At 40.3% G+C, this 23,801-nt stretch overlaps 1 protein-coding gene across 11 annotated transcripts in view; it reads left to right on the forward strand.

The window, feature by feature from the left end:
* The first annotated feature begins 7,730 nt into the window (after window positions 1-7,730).
* The window catches only part of LOC108396533 (cysteine-rich secretory protein 2-like), a 36,471-nt gene continuing 20,400 nt past the window's right edge, over window positions 7,731-23,801 (forward strand). For 4 of the 11 annotated variants that reach the window (XM_073224228.1, XM_073224230.1, XM_073224233.1 and 1 more), the window contains exons 1-3: window positions 8,788-8,847; window positions 11,251-11,311; window positions 12,934-12,999. In XM_073224228.1, coding sequence (XP_073080329.1) covers window positions 8,803-8,847; window positions 11,251-11,311; window positions 12,934-12,999 — 172 coding nt within the window. In that variant the 5' untranslated portion in view covers window positions 8,788-8,802. Of the gene's footprint in view, window positions 7,834-8,483; window positions 8,606-8,787; window positions 8,848-11,250; window positions 11,312-12,933; window positions 13,000-23,801 lie in introns of those variants that run through there. The other 7 variants (XM_073224231.1, XM_073224235.1, XM_017659426.3 and 4 more) reach the window with 5 other exon arrangements.

Consider the following 23,801-nt stretch of genomic DNA (forward strand, 5'->3'; position numbering starts at 1 on the left):
CCCAATGTAAAAATGCTTTTCTTATAAAATACTTCAAATTTTTGCCAAGGAACGCTATTGTCCAATTGTTTTTCTTTTTACATTCTCTGCACATCTTGTGTGCTGTCATGCACAGTTATTGAGGCAGGAATTCTATATACATGATGAACATGGCTTCCAGTTTTGGAGCATTCAGACTGTCATTGTTCCATCTTAAACCATGATTTTCTTGATAGTTCAGAGAAGGGTGCTTAGATAGTGGTGACGTATACTGAGCTATAATCTAGAACCTGAATGACTTTATTCAGATCAAATTTATTATATGTGAAGATCTGGATCTGAAAATTTTCCCTGGAAATGTATTATACTGTCACAATAAGCCTATAATCAATCCTCCCCTCACCTGCTCAGATAGAAGAAAGGATGAAGTCAGACATCACCTGGACTTTAAGAAGATAGAATTCTGGAATTTATTACTGTACAGGCTAAAAATGATCCCCGCTAAAAGTGTTCATATTCTAACCCCTGTAAGCAGTAAATGTTATCATATTTCCCAAAAAAAGGGTTATTTGCAGATGTGATCAAGTTAAGGATCTTGAGATGTGGAAATTATCCTAGCATACTGGGGTGCGCCTTAAGTGTTCTCACAAATGTGCTTATGGGGGAGAGAGATTACAGATAGAAGGGGAGGAGGCAATAGACCTCTTGTGTATTACCACAGAGGCAGGGATTTGAGGTGATACAGTGACAAATCAATGAATGTTGGCAGCCACAAAAATCTAGAAGAGTCAAGGAAGGGATTCTCCCCAGAGCCTCTGGAAAAGTGAAGCCCTACTTAGATCTTGATGTCAGCCCATTGATACTGATTGTGGATTTCTGGCCTCCAAAACTGTGAAGGAATACATGTGAATTGGTTAAGCCAAAAAGTCTATGGTAATTAACTATAGAAGTCACTGGAAATGAATGCAACTATGAACATTCAATAGTTGGGAGTCACAAGCAGAGAAGCAAGAGAAATTGTTCATGGTTTTTAAGAGGAAAATTTGTCCATATTCTGTAATCTTGGTAGAGATATTTCTTTACGATCTCTTTGGTTTGCATCACAGTTCATTTCCTAGGTTACAAAGACAGACTAGATGTGCCATCATAAGTTTTAGAATGGCAGATGGACAGAAAGGGCACCATTTGCAATGACAGCTAAAAGGATGAAAATGGACAGAAACTTAGCTGGAAACATTCAATGCCTACTTGAAGAAAATTTTTAAACACTCCTGAAGGACCTAAATCCTCCAGCAGAACTAAGCAAATGGAAAGATATAACTTGGATTTGTATAGGAAAATCAATAGCATAAAATTGTCAGTGTTTCCAGAATTAGTCTTATAATAAGATTTCAATAAACAACCCATTTGTTCTACCTTCCTACAATGAAAAAGCTGATTCAGAAGCTCATATTGAAATATATTGTAAAATAGTGTTTATTATTTATTAATTTTTCTGGCAAAGAATTGCCAAATGAATTAAATTAATGGTATATATCAGTTAAGAATTTAGTTATTCTTCCTTTTAAAGGATATGGTTCCAAGTAATACTGTGACCTTTAGTGAAAATAAAGGGTATTATTCATGACACCATCTTCTGTCATTTGCATGGTAGGTAACTCAAGGAAAAGCAAAGAACAAGTATTTCGAACATCAGTAAAAGATTGAACAAAGAGATACTACTACTAACTACAAAAATTTTAATTTATGGAAATCAGCTAACCAGAAGGTAAACTCATGGTACAGATACAAAAGTTGAGAGTAAAAATTAACTTTTTTTAATGTTGAATTAAGAAGGAAAAGTGAATGGACACAGAAATTATTTAGCTGTTCAATCTTAAAGCATTCTCATTCCTTGTAAGATACATTACTTTTTCATGGCCAGGGATACACAGCATTTCTTGTTAGGTGACATTAATCAAAGACTGCATTAATAAATCTAAGCATGGCCTTAGGGAGAAGAACATTTATATAAATACCTGTATAAATTGGCTGCACAGAAAAAGTCATCTTTATTGGAAAATATTGCCAGTATTCATAGGAAAACATCACCAAAAAGTTAATCTTCAAATTATTCAACCTTAATTTCTGATTTTTTTCTTGCTTTCTTTAAGTAAACATTGCTCTGTTTATTTTCCAAAGGTAAAATATGTCATAATTATAAATTATGCCACTCATCTTCTAAATGCTCACAAGATTATCAATTTATAAGCTTCCTCCTCTGGATCTGAAAGACTTACCTTGCTTCTTCATGGTATTTCAACAATGAAGATTTTAATCTCCACCCATAATTTGTTTGCATTCACAAATATAATTTCCTATATATTTGAAGATAACAGTGGATGATATTGATTTCCATATGTTTAAACATTCCATATGTTTAAACATTGCAGAACTAATTCTAGTGATACCTATATGCATACCAGATTTGGGGCACAGACCCATCACATGTGTCAGAATTTAGAATGAATGGTCAAATTAATTTTCATTTGTCAGTAATTAGGACTTCAGTTGAGTATTGACTTCAGATGCCTAAATTCCTAAGATTGTATTAGTTATAGCAATGATTCAGAGCTTGGATTCTAAAACTTTGATCTAGAGCATTGAGGATAAACATAGCTGTAATTTTTTAAGTGTATGAAATGATGCCTACACAGAAAAGTTATATCATGGCAACTTTTGACCAATATGAATATTTTATTTAAGAAATAGTCACAGACTGATTACACCAAATAAATATACAAACTGCATCATTTAACATTCTAATCCCTTATCAAAATATCAATATTCACAATTAAGACAAATAATCCTAAAATTTATATGTAACAACAAAAGATCCTGAACAGCCAAAGCATTCTTGAGAAAGAAAAACAAAACTGGAATAATACAATCCCAGGCTTCAAACTATATGGCAAAGCTATAGTAGTTAAAACAGTATGGTGTTGTCACAAATAAATAGATGCATGCATCAATGGAACAGATAGAGATACCAAAAATAAACCCATCCTTATATGGTCAATTAATCTATGACAAAGGAAGCAAGAAAAACAGTAGGTAAAAGACGGTCTCTAATAAATGGTGTTGGAAAAACTGTAGAGCTACATGCAAAAGAATGAAACTAGACCACTTCCTTACACTATACATAAAAATAAACTCAAAATGGATTAAAGACCTAAATATAAGACCTGAAACTATGAAACTCCTGAAAGATAACATAGGCAGTAATTTCTTGGACATCAGCCTTAGTAATATTTTTCTGGATCTCCTCAGGCAGGAGAAACAAAAGCAAAAATAAACAAGTGTGATGACATCAAACTAAAAAGCTTTTGTACAGCAAAAGAAACCATCAACAAAATAAAAAAAGACAACCTATGGAATGGGAGAAGATATTTGCAAATGATATGTCTGATAAGTAGTTAATATCCAAAAATGTATAATGAACTCATACAACTTAACACCAAATAAACCCCAAATAATCCAATTAAAAAGTGGGCAAAAGACCTGAATAGACATTTTTCCAAAGACAAATGAATGGCCAACAGACACATGAGAAGATGCTTGATATCACTAATCATCCGGGAAATGCAAATCAAAACCACAATGAGATGTCACTTCACACCAGGCAGAATGGCTAGCATAAAAATATAAGAAATAACAAGTGTTGTTGAGGATGTGGAGAAAAGGGAACTGTGATGCACTGTCTGTGGGAATTTAAATTGGTGCAGCCACTATGGAAAATAATATGGAGATTCCTCAAAAAGGTTAAAAATAGATATACTATACAACTCAGTAATTCCACTTCTGCAGATTGCCCAAAGAAAATGGAAACCCTAATTTGAAAACATATGCCCCCCTGTTTATTATAACATTTTTTCCAATAGCTAAGATATGGAAGCAACACAAATACTATCAATAGATGAATGGATAAAGAAGTGGATCTAGACAATTAAAAATTATTCAACCATAAAAAAGAATGATCTCTTGCCATTTGCAACAACATGGATGGACCTAGAGAGTATAATGCTATATGAAATAAGTCAGACAGAAAAAGACAAATACCATATGTTTTCCCTTTATGTGTAATCTAAAAAACAAAACAAACAAAATAGATAAATGCAAAATAAATGCAGAGAACAAACTGGTGGTTGCCATAGGAGAGGAGGGGGGCTGGACAAAATAGGTGAAAGAGGTAAAGAGGTACAAACCTCCAATTATAAAGTAAATAAGTCATGGTGATGAAAAAGAATAAAAAACAGCATAAAGGATACAGTCAATAATATTGTATTATGTTTTTATGGTAACAGATGGCAGCTACACTTACTGTGGAGAGCATTTTAAAATGTATATAATGGTCAAGTCACGATGTTGTAAACATGAGACTAACATAATACTACAATTATACTACAATTAAAAAGTAATAAAATTAATAAAATAAAAATAAAATATGCTTGAAGGAAAGAAAAAATTTTAAAAGATAATCTAATCACAGGAGGTGAGGGAACAGAGGTGGCTGCAAACAATCATTTTGAAAAATTAGGGTCACCAATCTGTCAATCCCATATGTGTATGGTATTCTGTGGCCCAAAGGTGTCACATATTTTTTATATTTATTTAACTTAATAAGAGAGGTACTAATATCTGACAAAATACTTTATATATCATGGTGCACCTAATGATTATTTAGTCATAACTATAAATATAAAGTTAGAGTAAATTTATTAAGTATTAATAATGAGTCAAAAATATATTTTCCTTTTTTATACCATCTTCTATCCACATCTTATGGTAGTTTCTCACATAACTACTTATACCATAGTAAGTCAAACCATTTCTCATAAAAGTTAAGTACAATTCCATAGCATGTAAGTGTTAGGGACAGTTTGTCCAGACCCAGAAGAAAAGAAGCAAATTAAATAAGGGGAAACTAACATAATTTTAGAAATTCTTACTACATGGCTGATAATTTACATATTATTTCATTTTATCACAATAAAATAAAATAATATTATTCCCATTTGTAGATGTGAAAACTTATGGACAGAAAAATAATTTCCTAATATACTGTGGTATAGAAACTTAACCCATGTCTATCACACCATAAATCCCAGCCTCCTAACAATATCCTACACTGTTAAGTAGAGAGGAGAGTGGCCTCTGGGTGACACTTTCTTTGTTCAACCATAAAAAGCAATTGCTCATTCATTCAAGGCTTATCACGAGATTGCAGCAATTCAGTCGCATCTTCATTCTCCCCTTCTGGTCTTTTTCTGCTTGTTATTTCTACCACATCTGCAGTTACTTCCTCCATTGAAGCCTTGAGCCTATCAAAGTCATCCAGGAGGGTTGGAATAAACTTCTTCGAAACTCCTGTTAATACTGATATTTTGACCTCTTCCCATGAATCTCAAATTTTTTTAATGGCATCTTGAATGGAGAATTCTTTCCAGAAGGTTTTTAATTTACTTTACCCAGATCCATCAGAGGAATCACCATCTATGGCAATTATAGCCTTATGAAATGTTTTTCTTAAATAATAAGACTTGAAAGTCTAAGTGACTCCTTGATCCATGCACTGCAGAATGGATGTTGCATTAGCAGGCATTAAAGCATCATTAATCTTGTTGTATATCAGCATCATAGTTCTTGGGTGACCAGATGCCTTGTTAATGAGCAGTAAGATATTGAAAGGAATCTTTTTTTTTTTTTTTTGAGTACTAGGTCTCATCTGTGGGCTTAAAATATTTAGTAAACCATGCTACAAACAGATGTGTTGTCATCCAGGTTCTGTTGTTCTATTTCTAGAGCACAGGAAGCATAGATTTAGCATAATTCTCAAGGACCCTAGGGTTTTCAAAATGGTAAATGAGCATTGGCTTCAACTTAAAGTCACCAGCTGCATTAGCCCCTAATAAGACAGTCAGTCTGTCCTTTGAAGCTTTGAAGCCAGCGATTGACTTCTCTCCAGTTAGGAAAGTCTGAGATGGCTTCTTCTTCTATTATAAGGCTGTTTCTTCTACACTGAAAATCTATTGTTTAGTGAAGCCATCTTCGGTAATTAGCTAGATCTTCTGGACAATTTGCTGCGGCTTCTACATCAGCACTTGCTGCTTCACCTGCACTTTGTGTTACGGAGTTGGCTTCTTTCTTCCAACCTCATGAAACAGCATCCGCTACCTTCAGACTTTCCTCGTGCAGCTTCCTCACCTCTGAGCCTTCAGAGACTTGAAGAGACTCAGGGCCTTGCTCTGGATCAGGCTTTGGCTGACAGGAGTGCTGTGGCTGGTTTGATCCGTCCAGAACACTTCAACTTTCTCCATATCAGCAATAAGGCTGTTTAGCTCTCTTATCATTCGTGTACTCACTGGAGTAGCACTTTTAATTTCCTTCAGGAACTTTTCCTTTGCATCCCAAATTGGCTAACTGAAGTGAAAGAGGCCAAGCTTTCTGTCTATCTCAGCTTTTGACGTGCTTTCTCATTAAGCTTGATCATTTCTAGCTTTTGATGTAATATGACAGATGTTTGATGCTTCACTTGAACTCTGAAAGGCCACGGTAGGATTATTGAGTGGCCTAATTTCAATACTGTTTTATCTCAGGGATAGGGAGGCCTGAGGAAAGAGAGAGACAGATGGGGTAATGGCAGGTTGGTAGAACACTCAGAACACACAACATTTATCAGCTAGGTTCATTGTCTTAGATAGAAGCAGTTCATAGCACCCCAAACAATTACAATAGTAACAGCAAGGGCCACTGGTCACAGATCACCATGAGAAGTATAATAATAATGGAAAAGTTTGATATTTTCGGAGAATTACCAAAGTGTGACACAGAGACATGAAGTGAGCAAATACTGTTGGTCAAATGGCCCGGATAGACTCGCTCGATGCTGGACTGCCACAAACTTTAAATTGGAAAAAATACAATATGTGTGAAACACAATAAAATAAGATATGTGCACCCAGAAATGCCTGATATTTATTTATTAATTTATTTTCCCTCATTGATAAAAACTTCATATTTGAAATCATTACATCTTGGAGGGAGAGAAAACTTGAAATCATTGGTCCAACCTCCTTCATTTCTGAAATGTAGAAATAGCCTGGAATGATTAAATAAAGTCTTCCATAGAATCAAATGATGCTAATTTACTATGTAATGTTGTTCAATGTTATGTTGAGTTTCATACAACCAGAAAATAGAAGTTAATAGAGGAGAACTTAGAATTTAGAAATACCCATGAGTTATGGGGTCCTCTGCCATTAGATTCTGAAAGCCACGGTGACCTTATGTTTACAAAGATAAAAGAGTAAATTTTTCTCCAAAACAGTAAGATTCAACAGATTTCTATTGCATAGTGTAAGTCTGTAAAAAAACATGGTAGTCTCTGCAGTTCACAAAAAGGATAAGCTTGGCTTTACTCTTATAGAAGTAATTTTGAAAACTCTAATGTTGTAATGAGAATATTTAGTTAAGAATTGTCAATACAAAATGTGGATTAGTTGTAACAGTACATGAAGCTCCAAAGAATGAATGTACAATAGCTAAATTCAAAATAATAATTTATTTTTAAAAACAGTGAGGAGAATTGCAAGATACTGCCAAAATTATGCAGTAAGTCAACCAGCAATGAAATCTGAGACTCTTGGTATGACAAATCCTGTTTCGGACCTTGTTGACTTAGATCTACTTGCACAAACAGAATTTGCCAAAAACAGGAAATAGGTGTAATGTACATATACTGTGCTCTAACCTCCTTTCTCTCTACTTTCTCTCTACAGATAAAGCAGCCATTTCAACCTGCTCTGAGAACCAACAGTAAGTGGTAATTCCTTTATTTTAAAATGAACATTTTATTATGCCAATATATTTATGCCTTGTCAGTGGTAAAATGATATATAGTAAATGAATCTATGATTTCCAAAATTTTATTAATGACTTTTATTGAGAATTCTGCTCTTAAGTTATTATGTTCTTTTTAAGTTAAAAAAAATTTAGCTGTATTATTCTAAAAGCACTTTTATCAAATTTAATATTTAAATTAATTTTTACCTTTCATTCTAAAACAAATAACATAATTAGTTTCTATGTCCATAACTTTTGGAAACAATTATACAGGAACTTCCTTTAATATAACAATGAGAAACTAAGGTTATATGTGTATGCATACTTGCATATTAATAACTTTGTCAGTATTCACATATATGGGTATGTGTTGATACAAACTTTATTAAAATAAGGGTGGGAAACTGTTGCTAATAGTTTTAAATCTATCAAAACAAAATTATAGCACTGACCTTAAGATAGGAAATATTCTATTAAAGATTATCACCAGTATCCCTAAAAATGCACTCAAATCGAAAAGAGAAAAAGGTGACTTAAATTTTCCAATCAAGTCAATCTATTCAGCCAGTTACACCTGTCTAAATAGTTTAAATGTAATATCTATTGTATGTATTTTACATAAGGAAGCAATTTCCACATAGAACTTTACAGTCCTTGGCAAATAAGAAGTGATTCTGGATAAACAGATATTAAGACACCACGAAACTACCTAAATGACAGTACATAAGGAGTTACCTTAAGAAAGGTAAGAGGGAAGATTTTACTCTCAAAAATATTTTATTACTGCTTTTCTCCTCTATGGCTAAATGCCATCAGGGAGCTTAGGGAAGACTTTCACAATGGCCAGAAGAGATCTGGTGTTGCCTTTTCTGCTAGTTAAAACCAAAACCAAGTTCTGCCTGTATGACTAACACTCTGGGGGAGAATCAAAGGAAATGAAAGATGAATTTCAAGCCCGGGAGCTACTCTATAATGATGCATCGTAAGGTCAGTTGGGGCCCCTGAATTGAACTCAGATTTGTAAGAGGAAGAAGTAAACTGGAAGAAAGAGTGTCAGAACTTTCACAAGTTATGTTTCAATCAGATACTGCTAAGAATGCCAGTTATGTTGTTTAGTAAATTCTAGTAAAGGGCAGGTAATTCATCCATGGAAAGGGAAACCAAATTGCTTTTTGGGAAGTGTCAAATGGTTCTTATTTAGATAGCTTTACAAATTTCCTACATGATGAAATCTGGAAGTTTTGCAAATTTTATATAGTGTCATGGGCTGCTTTCTGTCTCACAGACAAGTGGGAAGATGAAAGAAAATGACAAGAATGAAGATTAAATATTATATTTACAGTTTTAAAGTATTTCATCAGATACTTTTCTGTCCCATGATTAGTATATAAATGTGTTTATACCCATAGTGAACACATTACACACATGTGTGTTAATCTTTTTAACAGCAGCTTTTCTGGGCTATATCATCACTTAAAATATTTCTATCCCCTCCTTTCAGGAGCTAGGGCTTTGAGGCCAAACTGTCCGGGCTTCTCCCCCAGTTTTTCTGCTTGCAAGTTTGTGGTGTTTCATCATTAAATCTTTGATTCTGGAACTGTCCGTCTGCATACTGGGGTATTGACTAACATCGTCTATTATGTAGATTGTTGTGGGTTTTAAATAAGCCCGTAAAGAATGAAACCATGCCTCAAGAAAACAGGATCACCGTATAATGGCATTATTATGTGTGACTCACTTCAAGTAAACTACTCTATATGGTCCTGAAAAGTTGCATGAAAATCATGTGATATATTTAAAATTTTAATTTCTTTATATTCACCTTTATAGGTAATCCTTTAAAAGGATCTGGGTTATTTCCTCCATACAGTTGTTCATTTTTCCAATATGATATGCTAGAAAATGCTTTTTTATGCTACCACATTGGTATGTCTCCTAAGTTTTCTATTCACCTCCATCAATCCATATAATATGTCTGTCCTATAATATCAAATTTTTTTCAAGATAAGTTTGAAGTCTGTCTTAATAACTAATATGAAAAGAAACCCAAATTAATCCTCTTATAAAAAGTTTAGTTAGCTATTCATAGGCCAATCATAATTTTTATTGAGATTGTAATTTTCATATTAGCTTAATTAGGATTAATAACTTTCTTATTTTAAGGTATATCATTTAAGGACAGGGAAATCTCTCAGTTTATGCTGATCTTCTTTTATACAAAGTTTTAAAGTTTTCTCCAAAGAGGATTTTTTTATTATTGGTTATTTCATAGACACTTTATAATTTCTATTACTGTTTTGAGCAGGTTCTTTTTTTTTTAATTTAAATCTTACTTTCCAGTTGTTGCTAATGGTATTTTTTTAGGTTGATATTGTATGTAGCAAACCTACTAATTATGGTGTGTTCACCTGATAGATGACCATACATTTGCAAATAATATTGCCTCCCTGTAAAAGACTTACAAATATATATTTTTATTTTCTTGTGGTTTTGATGAGGACCTTTCCAATATGATGTTGAGTAACAGTGACATTAGTAATTCTGTTTATGTTCCCAGTATTAAATGGAATGTACCTAGAGCTTCTCCAGTAACTATAATATATGCTATAGATATTTAGTAACATTGCCACTACCCAATTAATAATTTCCTCTATTCCCCTCTGTTTCTTTTAGCTACACTTAGGAATTAGATTGAACAACATTTTTTGCCACATGATCATTCATTGGTTCATTAATATGATCAATTTGACCAATGAATTTTCTAATTTTGAATAATCCATGCAGTTCTGATAAAAACTTTACCTGATCATGATATTTTAATGCATTTTAGAAATTTATAAATTACTATTCTGATAGGATTTTTGCATTTCATCTATGAAATGGGACTATATATTATTTATTATTATTCTTATCTGTTAGAGGAATCAATCCCAGACTCATTTTCGTTCACTACCACTCCTCAAGTTACACTTCAAGAAGAATGAGCATGTGGACAAAGTAGTCACAGAAACCTGTACTCATATAATCCTAGAGAAGAAATAGAGATAAGACTGTAATAGTCATATAGAGTAGTCCTCAAAATTTGGTTTTCATGAGTTCTTCATACCTGATGAAGGTTTTTATGTTTCCCTAATGCTCTCTTGCTGACATATGGCACCTGGACAGGTAGCATGTTCTGTTGCTGCAGAATTTTGCAATAAAGAGGTAGCAATAATTATCTTGGGGCAAAACCAGGGACTAAATGGCATTACTGTCTGTTAGTTCAGGGAGAGGAAATCCCAGGGCAAAATACCTCTAAATATTGAAATAAGTCAAAGGGCGAAATAAAGTTTAAAACCTGTTTATTGCTTACACAACTACAGTCCAGCCCATCTCTCTTTCCTGTTCCAGCAGCAGCAAAAAACGGCCCTTCCTCTCACCTCTCAGGTACAGATAAGCCCTCCTTGCCCAGGTTATTACCCATTGATATGGAGATGAACTTCTCTCCACCCCTGAGGATGATGCAAATACCCTAAAGCCATACTTCTTTCCACCTCTGAGCACCTATTGATATGCAGATGTACTAAAGCCATGTGAGATATTCTGGAAATACTACAATTGTATTCGTAGGCCACCCCTCCAGAAATCTCGCCTTACAATTTACTTGTTCCCCTCTTCCGACCAAACTAATGACATACAATAGCAACAGCAATAAACTCATGATAATCCTCAAACCAGAGGATTCAGCCTATGCAGATTAAGTAAATGTACTTTATAGCACAATCTCTCAAAACATGTTTCTACACATGTTTACTCATTCCTAACAACTATGCTAGATTGCCCACAAAAATTTTACCAAACATTAGACAAAGTCAAGCCTCTTGACAATAGCAACACAATCATGATAATTCTCAGCCAGAGGATGCAGCTAGGTTCAAAGTCCCATGCAGATTAAGTCCAAAGCTAATCCATTCCAGCAATCACGTGGCAGCTGCAGCCAGGAAGCGCATCCATGACACAAGGATTATAGAAGCAAATAACCATGATTGTGGGGGGCTACTTTGCTGTTATTCCAGGAATACACAGGAGGCCAGCTTCCATGCCCTTTCCCCAAGGTACCAAAAGAGCCAGCCATCACCAATCCATGTATCAAAATGTCCCAGGCCCCATCCATTTTACTCCTAATTGCTGTACCCATCCTTGCAATGCATGTCTAATAAAGTGGGTGTCTTGATCACTCTCAATCACTGGCAACTAGCCATAGGCTGCAAGGAGACACTCTGGGACCCTCTTGGTGGTTTGCTGATCTGCACAATGTGCAGGGTACTCCTTCTGGGCTCAGCTGACTTCTTCAAAGGTCAATGGCAAGCCCCACTGACAGGCCCACATTGTCTTTTGCCCCACAGGCAACAAACACTGATGTAGCCATTGGGCCACAGTAGAGACAGGCTTTCTTTCTACACAGTACACCTGGGCCAATGTGTCTGCTTCATCATTCCCTGGGGATGCCAAAGGCAAATGGCTAGTCACATGATATACAGTAGGTGTCTGTGCCACACCACTCCGTGGCCTTTGGGTCCAGTCTTTCACCCGCCCCGCAATGGGATAGGTGGTTATTACCTTGGTTGGAGCTGTTCCAGTGATGGGTTCCACAGCCAGCAAGGTGTGATACACAGCAGCCATTTGCTTCTCTGTCAAGGTGACCCAGACCTCTGCTCATTTCCATAATTGTGACCAGGCTCTGGCCGGCAGCAGTGGCAGAAGCAGTAGCCTTAGGCTCAGGCCACAGGCAGGGGTCAGCACCGCCAGCAGCAGTGGTGGCAACTCCACGACCCCACAAGTGTAGACACATGTCCCTCAGTGCCAGCACCACTTCTCCCCATCATTTCTAGGGGCAGCCCTCCCAAAGACCACACCCATTATGACAGATTTCTTGTTCAGAGGAATCCTGCTGACTGCGCCAGATGTTAGTCTGGGGAGAGGAAATCCCAGGGCAAAATACCTCTAAAAACCGTAATCAGTCAAAGGGAGAAATAAAGTTTAAAACCCATTTATTGTTTACAAAACTACAGTCCGGCCAATCTCTCTTTCCAGCTCCAGGAACAGCAAAAACGGCCCTCCCCCTCACCTCTCAGGTACAGATAAGCCCTCCTTGCCCAGGTAATTACCCATTGATATGGAGATGAACTTCTCTCCACCCCTGAGGAATGATGCAAATGCCCTAAAGCCATATTTCTTTCCACCTCTGAACGCCTATTGATATGCAGAGATACTAAAGCCAGGCAAGATATTCTGGAAATGTTACCATTTTACCCACACTGTCACTATAGGATCAGCTCAGCCACTGCTCCAGGATGCAACCCCTTTGCCCACTTCATGCTCAGCACCCCAGCAACACACACACACACACACACATCCGTACATGAATACTAGACTTCTTGAAAGACTTATTTCTCCTCAGATTTTCTATCTTTTTGCTACTTTCTTGGAAGCATATTTCCTTTTGCTGTATCATTCTTCAGAATTCATGTTGGGGGTGATAAAAAGAATCCTGGTAACTTTGACATCCTGACTGGAATAGAATCCTAAAGTCTTACTTTTTAAATGGGCCCTTTTATGAATTTTCTTCTTAGGAATGAAGCAAATCCTCCCTAGTTTACAGTTTGAAAATCTTTATTTCCACAAAATGGACTTTCAAGGCATACTATGCCCCTATAATGTTTGTAAATATGTTTTTTATCCACTAATAAGCATCAGTATCATGTCATTAGAGAAAATGATCCATTTTCTTTTTCAAGTGAGCATTTCAAACTTGGTGGTCCTAACATCAATGCCAGGAAGAAGCTCTATGTTACAGTCTAATTGTGTCTTGGCCATTTATGCACTTACGCTTCAGGAAAACACAGTTTGCTCTGCTGTCTGTAGTTAGATAGCAGTGAACCATCAACACTTGGTGAAAGGAAAGGAGCGACACATAGCAGCAATTCACCGGAGAGTTCCGCTTTATTAGGGAAAGGTGCTGGGTTATATAGGAAGGGGCATGAGCTGATTGAGGTGTCACTTCTACGGGGCTGGTGGCTGTTGGCTAGGTGCTGGGATTGGGAGGGGGGAGGGAGGTGATTGGGCTTCAGGTGGCGCCGGCGGGAACTGAGGACCCCGAAGAGAAGCCAGAAGTTTGCCATCTTACTGGTGGGGACCCTTCATTCCCCCCTTTCTCCTCTATGGGGTTGTGGACGTTGCTTTCTCTCTGGCTGCTTCCTGCTGAACAGGGGCGGAGAAGGGAGTGAGGGCTTGAGGATTGGGAGGAAAGGGTTGATAGGACTCCCCGCAGTAAGGACGAGTAGATGTGGACTTCTTCAGGTTTGGAAATCAATGAAGGTTCCCTGTAACCATAGGTTGGCCAAGAGGATATGGGTGTCAGGAGCCAGGCGTCTGCGGCTATTGTTTCCAGGAACAGTTTCCAGTGGAGAGAGGGGTCCATCTCAGCGTGTGGTGAGGAGGTCACGTGAGGGTGAGGGATCTTCTGTGGCCAGAAGCTGGTAGTTCCTGAGTAAAAGCTGGTTGAAAGCTTAATTAGAGATTTTTCCTACTTGGGATTTGATGAACTTTATTATACAGGGTAAGAAGAGACAGGCGAGAAGAATGATTATTATGGGGCCTGCAATGGGCCAGAGCCAGGTGAGGAGGGGGTTTGTTAGTATTGACGAGAATGGGTTGGAATTGGAAGCAGAGTGGAGGCTGGTGGCAAGGTCGGTGAGTTTGGTGATGTCAGTTTCTACAATGCCAGATTCGTTGATGTAATAGCAGCACTCTTCCCAGAGGAAGACGCAGGTGCCGCCCTTCTCGGCTGTAAGCAGATCTAGGGCCCGCCTGTTTTGAAGGGTGACTTTAGCTAGCGAAGGGACCTGTCTTTGGAGAGAGGCTAGAGAATCGGCAGTGGATGTCAGGGCTCCCTCAAGTTTGGCGTTGAGATCTCTAACTGCCCATAGAGAGTGACCCAAGGCTTCTCTAGAAAACCCTGCCCCAATGGCTGAGGTGATCAAAGAGCTACTGACTATGATGGGAAGGAAAGCAGCTCTTTTTGTGCGCGAGGGCAAGGGAGGTTGGAGCTCAAGGAATTCTGCCATGCTGTAAAGTGTTAACTGTGGGATTAGGGTGACGAGAATGCAGGGTGTATCGGAGTTGAGAGGCAGTGAGTTGAAAAGACTGCTATTACACTAAAAGAAGTGTCCCGGTTGCGTAAAAGTCTTAGAGCCGGAGGTAGGGGTGTAGATAGAGAGGCAATGAAGTGTGCAGGAGGGGGGTGGAGTTGGGCTTACACAGTGGTGGATGGTGAGATTATCTGCGTATTCTGGTTCCCATAGGGGTATGTCTGCCAGGGGGCAGAGGGGTTGTCTTTCTGCATGGAAGGAGTAGTTGGAAATATTAAGGGGCACGGCGGCCAGCAGTGGGCGCTGTAGTGATGCGCACAAGAAACAATTGGCGGTGTTGAGGGTGTGGTTGAGAAAGATGGTGGTGTCCTGAATGAGCTGTAACGAAGAGTAGGAGAAATGGGAAGAGGGGCGGGGATAAGAAGATGAAGAGGCGCCATCAAGAGTTTGGATAATGACTTTTTCGGAATGTCCGATATCTGATGCAACTTGAGAGATCTGGGAATGAGAGGGAACATACTTTCGAGAGATATGAAGGGTACTGTGGAGGGTCGAGGACCCCCCGTAGTAAACTGAGGCTGTGACTCTGGCAGCCCATCGAGAGTCCCAGGGATCTGGGATTGATAAGGAGAATGAGCCGTTGGGATATTTCATGAAACGGTTGGAGGAGTAATACTGTGGGTACTGGAAGTTACCTATGTAGTGAATTGTGCAAGACTAGTAGGGACATCTACTGTAGGTATCTGGCCATCGCCTGCAATAGGCTTGTTTTTGGTCATAGAGGAAGCAGAGGTAGGGAGAGTAAGGGTAGCTGCTAGTGAACACTTCGGTGGAGGGAGGAAAGTGGAGGTATAAAGGCTCAGAGCAGCTTTTCAGAGGGCAGTCTAGTATGGCAATGAGGGCAGTAACTTTTGTTTGATGCTGTGTGTAAGTCTGTCTGACTTTGAATCGCCATACAAAGGAGGCTGGGGTGGTGGGGAAGACAATAGGAATGAGGAAAAAAAGCGAGAGAGCAGTAAAGGAGGAAAAAGTCATGATTCGGGTATGGATGGCAAAGGGGGTGAACGGGATTTTGGAGGAAAGAGGACAGTAAGGTCAGGAGTCTGGAGGGAGGGAGAGTCTGTAAACTTTTGTAGGTTAAGAGATCTTTTAGGTGATGTGGGGACAGAATGGTAAGGGGCGCTCTGAATGTCAGTTTATGAGCTTCCTTCTGCAAGAGCTGTCCAGCGGCTAATGCCCGTAGGCAGGGGGCCCATCCCTGAACTGTGGGGTCTAATTGCTTGGAGATATAAGCTACTGGGGCAAAGCATATTGGCCTAGGACTCCTAGAGATTGACTGGACCTCTCATGAATGTATAATGAGAAGGGCTTCGACAAATCAGGAAGATGGAGAGCTGGGGCTTCTACAAGGGCTTGACGGAGCTTAATGAAGGAGTGTCGGGGTGAGGAGGATAATGGTTTTTTAGGGGGGGCTCTTGCTGAGGTTGTATAGGGGTCTTGCCAACAGGGTGCAGGGAGAAGTTAGGGATCTACGTTCTAAAATATCTAGCTAGACTTAGAAAGGGCCTAGAAAGGAAAGGATTTTTGTCTTGGTTTTGGGAATGGGCAGGTCAGAGAGGAGCCATTTTCTGTCTAAGGTAATGGACTTTCTTTGTTGAGATAGAAGGAATCTGAGGTAAGTGAAAGGAGGGAAGAGATTTGAGCTTTGACGGGGGATACTCGGTAACTTCTGGAAGCTAGAAGGTTAAGTAGGGAGGCAGTGTCAAGTTGAGACTGTTCCCATGAGAGACTGCAGAGTAGAAGATTGTCTATGTATTATAAGGTGGACTTGGAGTGATCATGATGAAACTGTTTGAGGTCCTGAGCTAGGACCTGTCTAAAAATATGGGGACTATCTCGGAAGCTTTGTGGCAAAACTGACCAAGTGAGTTGTTTAGAATGTCTTGTGTATGGGTCCGTCCAGGTGAAGATGAAAATATCTTGGGAGCAGGGGTCTAGAAGGATAGAAAAATGGGTCTTTGAGATCTAGGACTGAGAAGTGGGATGCTGAGGCTGTATGGATTTGGAACTAAGGGATGGATAGAGACAATGGCTATGTTGATGAGGCGAAGGTCTTGGAGAAGGCGGCAAGATCCGTTGGTTTTTTTAACAGCTAATATGGGGGTATGTCTTTGAGATCTAGGACTGAGAAGTGGGATGCTGAGGCTGTATGGATTTGGAACTAAGGGATGGATAGGGACAATGGCTATGTTGATGAGGCGAAGGTTTTGGACAAAGCGGCAAGATCCGTTGGTTTTTTTAACAGCTAATATGGGGGTATTAAATGGGGAGTGAGTGGGTCTGCTTGAATGATGGGTTGGAGGCTTATGAGGGCTGAAGTGGTTAGGGGGTATTGGGCCTGACAGATATACTGAGAGGGGTCACATAATTTGATAGAGGCAGGGGGACATAGGGCCACGGAGGGGCTTGTTATGTCCCAAACTTTGGGATTTACAGGGTGTATGAGGGCAGAACCAGAGCTTTCATTGGGTAGAGGGGGGTCGTCGGCTATGAGGGCCATCAGAAAGGGAGTACTGGGGGCTGTGGGAGTGGATATAGTTATGGAAATGTGGAGGAGGGAAAGGATGTCTCGTCTTAGTAAAGGGATGGGACACTGGGGCATAACCAGGAAGGAGTGGGAAAAAGGTATGGGATTGTCTTGGATTGTGCATAAAAGGGTGGGTGGGGGGTTTAATGGGAAAATCTGTTTACCTCCTACTCTGACTATAGGAGTAATGGCTGGTGTGGTAGGCCCCCGGTATTCTCACAAGACTGAGAAGGTGGCTCCTGTATCTAGGAGGAAGGAGATGGGGTGACCGTCTATTGTTAAAGTAACCCTGGGCTCCTGTTTGGTGATGGAAATGGTCGGGCGAGAAGCCCCCGGGCCCCATCAATCTTCTTCTGCCAGCCCCACTACGGCGGGCTTAGGATGGGGGTTGTTCGTCCAGCCTCCCCTTCGGGTGGTTGGGCAATCAGACCCCCAGTGGCCCTTTTTGTGGCATCTGGGGCATGGGGTGGTAGGAGATCTGGGGGAGGGGCACACCCTTGACCAATGTCCCTCTTTTCTGCACTTGAAACAAGCTCTTGGGGGGGCTTGTTTGTAGAGGGGCGCCCAGGTTGTGGTTTTATCAGCTGGGCCAACATCTGGAAATTGGCCTGATCAGCCTTTTGTTTACGGCATTCTTTCTCCTCCTCCCACTTATGGAAGACTTTAAAGGCCACTGTTAGGATCTCAGTCTGTGGGGTAGCGGGGCCCTGTTCTAACTTTTGAGTTTAGCTTTAATGTCGGGGTAGCCTTGAGCTAGGAAGTATGTCATAAGGACATGTCTTCCTTCAGGTGTTTCTGGGTCCAGGCTGGTGTACTGTAATAGGGCTTGAGTGACTCTAAGAACTCAGAGGGGATTTCATCTCTCTTTTGAATTATGTCTTGGAGCTTTTGAAAATTGACTACTTTACAAGCTGCCCTTTTTCAGACCTGCTATTAAGCAGGAGGCAAAAATATCTCGAGAGCGGAGACTCATGGCGGTGTTATAATTTCAGTGTGGGTCTTGTTCGGGGACAGCAGTGGGGCCAGGGGGATAGGTGGGGTCAGTCCTGTGGGTTTCAGTAGCCTGCATTTGGGCGAAGTCCTAAACTCGTCTGCGCTCTTCAGGGAGGAGAGTATTGGCCAGGAGCATGAAAATGTCATGATGTGTGAGGCTGTAAGACTGGAGGGTCCATTGAAACTCCCTGATGTATGTCATGGGATCAGTGGATAAGGAACTTAGGCGTTTCTCTAGTTGGGCTAAATCTCTTAAGGAGAAAGGGATGTGAACGCGCACGCTGCCTTCGGATCCTGCTACCTCCCGGAGGGGGGCGATAATTTTGGGAGGCTCTCGGGACTGAGTCTGAGGGGGACTGAAGGGTTCTGGCTCAGTCTGTGGGGGAGTGACGCGGTCTAGCCGTGCCTAGTCGAGCAGTTCCTGAAGTGCAGAAGGGGGGCAAAGAAAATAAAGAAAGATAGACCTACATGTCGCCAGCTAGCAGCCCAGCTGCTTGCCTCTGCTGCTTTAGTTGGGCTTGAACTCATGACTCTGAGGTTAAGAGTCCCATGCTCTACTGAGCTACAGCAGGGCTCCAGTTAATTGCTTATGGAATGCGTTGTTTTCTATTCCTGCCACATCGGCAAGTGGGGGAAGGGCATAGCTAGAAGCAGGGGCGGTGTTTCTACACATCTTCAAGGTCTCCCTATTTTCAGAGTGAGGAGTCTTGGCAAGATATGTTTTTGTGGACAGATAACTTCTAAGGACTGCACCGGTTGTTCTCTAGCTTGTGCTTTCCCATGCTGCATTCAGACATGGGGGGAGGTGCTTTCCCATTCTCTCTACAAACATGTGAGAAGACAAAGGCGGTCCCTAACAGGGGAGAAACAGGTGATGAGGGCAAAGACGGAGGAGGCCCCTGGGACCTAGTTAAAGGGGGGCTGAAAGGCTCAGGCTTAATCTGCAGGGAATGAAGGTGGAGGAGGTGAGATGGGGGAGGAGATGGTTGGGGAGGAAGGGAGAAGGGCTGTTGTAGGAGAAGAAGGGGAAGGGAGTGAACAGGAGGCTTCTGTGGGGGCGGCGGCTTGCAGGCTAGGAGAACTTGGGAGGGGGCGGGGAGAGGAGGAGGCGGAAAGCTTCTAGGGAATCTCCTTCCATTTTTTCAGGCGCTGGCAGTAGTTAAAAAGATCGCGAGTGATGTTAGGATCAAGAGTTCCCCCTGCAGGGCATTGGTTTTTATTGTCTAGGGGGGTATGTCGGCCAATCTTGGGAGCAATATTTACGGAGAAGTTTTGGTTTTATATCAGGCATCAGGGAGAGGGTAGCTAGATGCTTAAGCAGGCATTCAAGAGGTGAACTTTCAGGGAGGGATGAGGAGGCTCCCATGGTAAAGGACAGAGAAGGAGACAGACAGGGGAAGACGAACGGAGATCCTCGGACTGGAAGCAGACCACAAGGAGACAAAGGGCGTCCCCGATGATCCTTGGTGGTCTGCAGAAACTCGTATACGAGTCGGAATTTCTTGGGAAGTGTGGGTCGTCACCCAGACTTCCCTAAGAAGGCAGAGTGCCGGAGTCACGAGGTACCTAGCGCTAGGCGTTTTCGGCGGACGGAGCAGAAGGAGGAGGGGGGGAAAGGGAGCGTTCTCATCCACAAAGGAGTCACCTCGTTTATGGCTGTTGGAGGGGGGTGCCTGAGAGTCGGCCGCAGCCGTGAAGGCCTGAGGCGGGGATTTATGACTGTCGGAGGAGGGGCCTGAGCGTCCACCGCAGCCGTAAAGGCTTGAGGCGGGGATTTATGGCTTTTGGAGGAGGGGCCTGAGGGTCCGCCGCAGCCGTGAAGGCCTGAGGCAGGGAGCGTTCCCTCCTCATCCCCGAGCGTCAGGGCCTTGCCGGACTATCACGGTCAATGGCACTGCGATAGCTCGGGGAAGAGTGGCCCACTCCAGGGGGAAAACTTACCTAAAGGCCAGAGAGATGTGGTGAGTGTGATGAGCCAGCGCCGGAAAAAGAGGACGAGGGCAAGCTGCTGCTGGTGTCGGGGGAAGACGGGGCCCAGTTGGGGTGTCCCGTCTCCCGTGTTTCGGCACCAATGAAAGGAAAGGAGTGACACATAGCAGCAATTCACCGGAGAGTTCCGCTTTATTAGGGAAAGGTGCTGGGTTATATAGGAGGGGGCATGAATTGATTGAGGTGTCACTTCTACGGGGCTGGTGGCTGTTGGCTAGGTGCTGGGATTGGGAGGGGGGCGAGAGGTGATTGGGCTTCAGGTGGCGCCGGCGGGAACTGAGGACCCTGAAGAGAAGCCGGAAGTTTGCCATCTTACTGGTGGGGACCCTTCACTTGGAATTATAAATCTTTGAAATCCCTGGATTTGGCTTTTCTGTAATCACACTTAGGAGCAAAATTAGTAATCTCTTCAAAAAAGGAAAATTCACAAAAGGCAGAGCAGAAAACCGTATAAAATGAGAGACTTGGTGACTTGCACATAACAAAATTACTCTGGAAGAAATTTTCTAATTTCTTGGAGGAAATAACAGATGAAATATACAACTACACACATTAAAAAATTGTTACTACAAGTAAATAACAGGAAGAGGTATTTCTTTTTGCTAATTCTTTCTAAGGTTTTCTGTGTGACTACCAAATGGAGGTTCAAATAAACTATATACTGTCTATATCTGCTATTTAGGGCAGCTCCTGGGAAGGAGGGATGGAGTGGAGCTAAATCCTTTGGTATTACAGCTAATAATAGATCTTTATCACATTTACCTCATGTGAAATATTTACTTCTAGAGCCCTATGCAGTGCTAGATTTTTCACCCATCCTTCTTCAAAAGCATTAGAATGGGTCAAGGTAAAAGAAAATAACTTTACCCTCCACTTCTGCACATCAAAAATCCAACCAGCTCACCCTCTGGGTAGTTGAATGATGGGCTCCCCTGATGATATACTAGGACTATGAGAGTGGGCAAGAATCATATCTTGTTCACTTGATCATGTTCAACAATATCTTGCGTGCTATCCTGGATAGAGTAGGTAAAACTTAATTAATATCTGTTAAAGAAAGGAATGACACCTGATTGTCATTGACTTGTAAAACAAGAAGTATCTGTTGGCCTCTTTTGTCCTCAGCTTCTCCAGGAAGCCCATCTGGGGCCATTGCCAGAGGGGTGCACACCCAAGGACAGTAGCTTTAAGACAGAGTCCTTTGGAGTCATTGACAGCTTCTGCCCCTCGACCACTAAGCAAGGACAGAGTGAGCCATCTTCGGCCATAAGGCATTTAAAAGAATATGAAGATGGTAGTATGCCTTTTCCAGACTCACAGTCTAGTTCTGGAAAAAAGTCAAAAGTACATGGAGAAATTGAGAGAAATAAGATCCTGCACACATATTAGAAAAAATGAATATAATCAAAATTCTACTGTGTGGGCTTTAAATGCTCCTATCCAGGGACAAGATCAGTGTTTTTGCAGTTAGCCTGTGAGTTTCTTTGGCAAGAGGGACTTAGAAATGTTCTTGAGGAATGTGGCTAGAGCCTGAGCTTAAAGATTAACATCATCAAAGGCAAAAAGGGTATTAGATCAAAGAATAATGAAGGTATAAATAAGGAGCCTATCCTGACTACAGTTATGGAAAAAAGATTATCTAATGAATGATGTCACAAGTTGTGTTCCCCAGGTAATGGTAACAAAATCTGAGAGAGGGGACATTTATAAAGAAATGCTCTTGAAGAAACTGAATAAGAAATTCCCTAGGAAGGGAGGAAAAGAAGCAAGATTAGGCAAAGGCAGAAATCAAGCTGTGATGTGGTCTCACTCACCTGAGGGGCCTCAGAGCTGAAAGCTTCCTGGGTGACACTCCCAGCTGAGGAGCAAGTGTCCCAAATGGTACTAAAAATAGCAACTGTGAATGCTAGGACTTGAGGGAGATAGATAGATAGATGATAGATAGATAGATAGATAGATAGATAGATAGATAGATAGATAGATAGATAGATAGATAGATAGATAGATAGATATAGGTAGATAGATAGATGAATGCTAGGACTTGGTGTATATATATATATATATATATATATATATATATGGTGAGTTTTTAATTTTTCATGTTGCTTTAATATTACTTACCTCTTCAAACCTCACCAGAACCCTATAAGGTGACCCTAGGTCACCATATTTTACTTGACAAATGAAGATTTTCAATTTCATATAGCTAGTTACAGATGAGCTGGGCAAAACATCAATGGCAACAACAAAAATCCAGACTTCTGACCACTTCAGCACTCTTTTTCCTTTACCAAATTCCCAGGTGCCAAACTTTAGCTTTGCCCAATATGGAGCCAGGTATTTGTAAGGAATGAAAATGACTCTTTATGACATTAAGTTTATGTATTAGATTTATATAAATACAATTTTTTTGTTCATTTTGTTCTGCCACCTCTTCCTCTGTTCTAATTAAAAATTACAATATAAACAAATCAACCTTTCCTATTGCTTTGAGTGAAATTTTAATGGTATAGAAATAATTAAATTTCTAAATCATTGTAGAAACACCTGTGTAATTTTATCCTTTATCAAACCCTTATAGAAATATGCTATCAATCATGATTCCATCCCAATTCCCTCCCTTCAAGTTCTGGTTATTAAATGGACAAAAGTCCTCATTAAAATGCCAAGAAAGTTCTCCATTATTTCAACAATGTTACATAAATAAGATATCGTAATGGGGTATGTTTTCAACTTAAGATGGATATTCCATGAAAATATTAAATTTGAGTTCTCCAGGTCTCAGGAGTTTTGTTTTATTTGAAAGACAACAAAAAAGGATTACCTTAATTTTTAATATTGTGGGGTTTTTTTCCCCTCAAATGTGTTCTGTAATCTACCAGCTATTTACCAGCTACAAAAAAAGATTTGTAGTGATGTACAACTCCTTTTGTCAAGGCAGAAAATTCATTAAATACTTTCATTCTTACCCTGAACCCCAGTCCCCCAAAAATATAATGCAATTTAGTTGGAAATGGATACTGAGATTAAAAGAAATCAGGTTCTGTCCCAGCTATACACTAACTAATAATGAAACTACCAGGAAGTCATTAATAACCCTGTGCCTCTGTTCTTTTACATGGACATCATAATGCCTAAACTACTAGCTACACCAGGTTGCAAATAAAGGTAACTAATAGGTTTGACAAAGTCAGAGACACTTTTCTAGAAGTTAATAATCTCTTTGTCATAAAGGCCTTTCC

The sequence above is a fragment of the Manis javanica genome, chromosome 16 (assembly GCF_040802235.1).
Source record: "Manis javanica isolate MJ-LG chromosome 16, MJ_LKY, whole genome shotgun sequence".
In the NCBI taxonomy this organism is placed as follows: domain Eukaryota; kingdom Metazoa; phylum Chordata; class Mammalia; order Pholidota; family Manidae; genus Manis; species Manis javanica.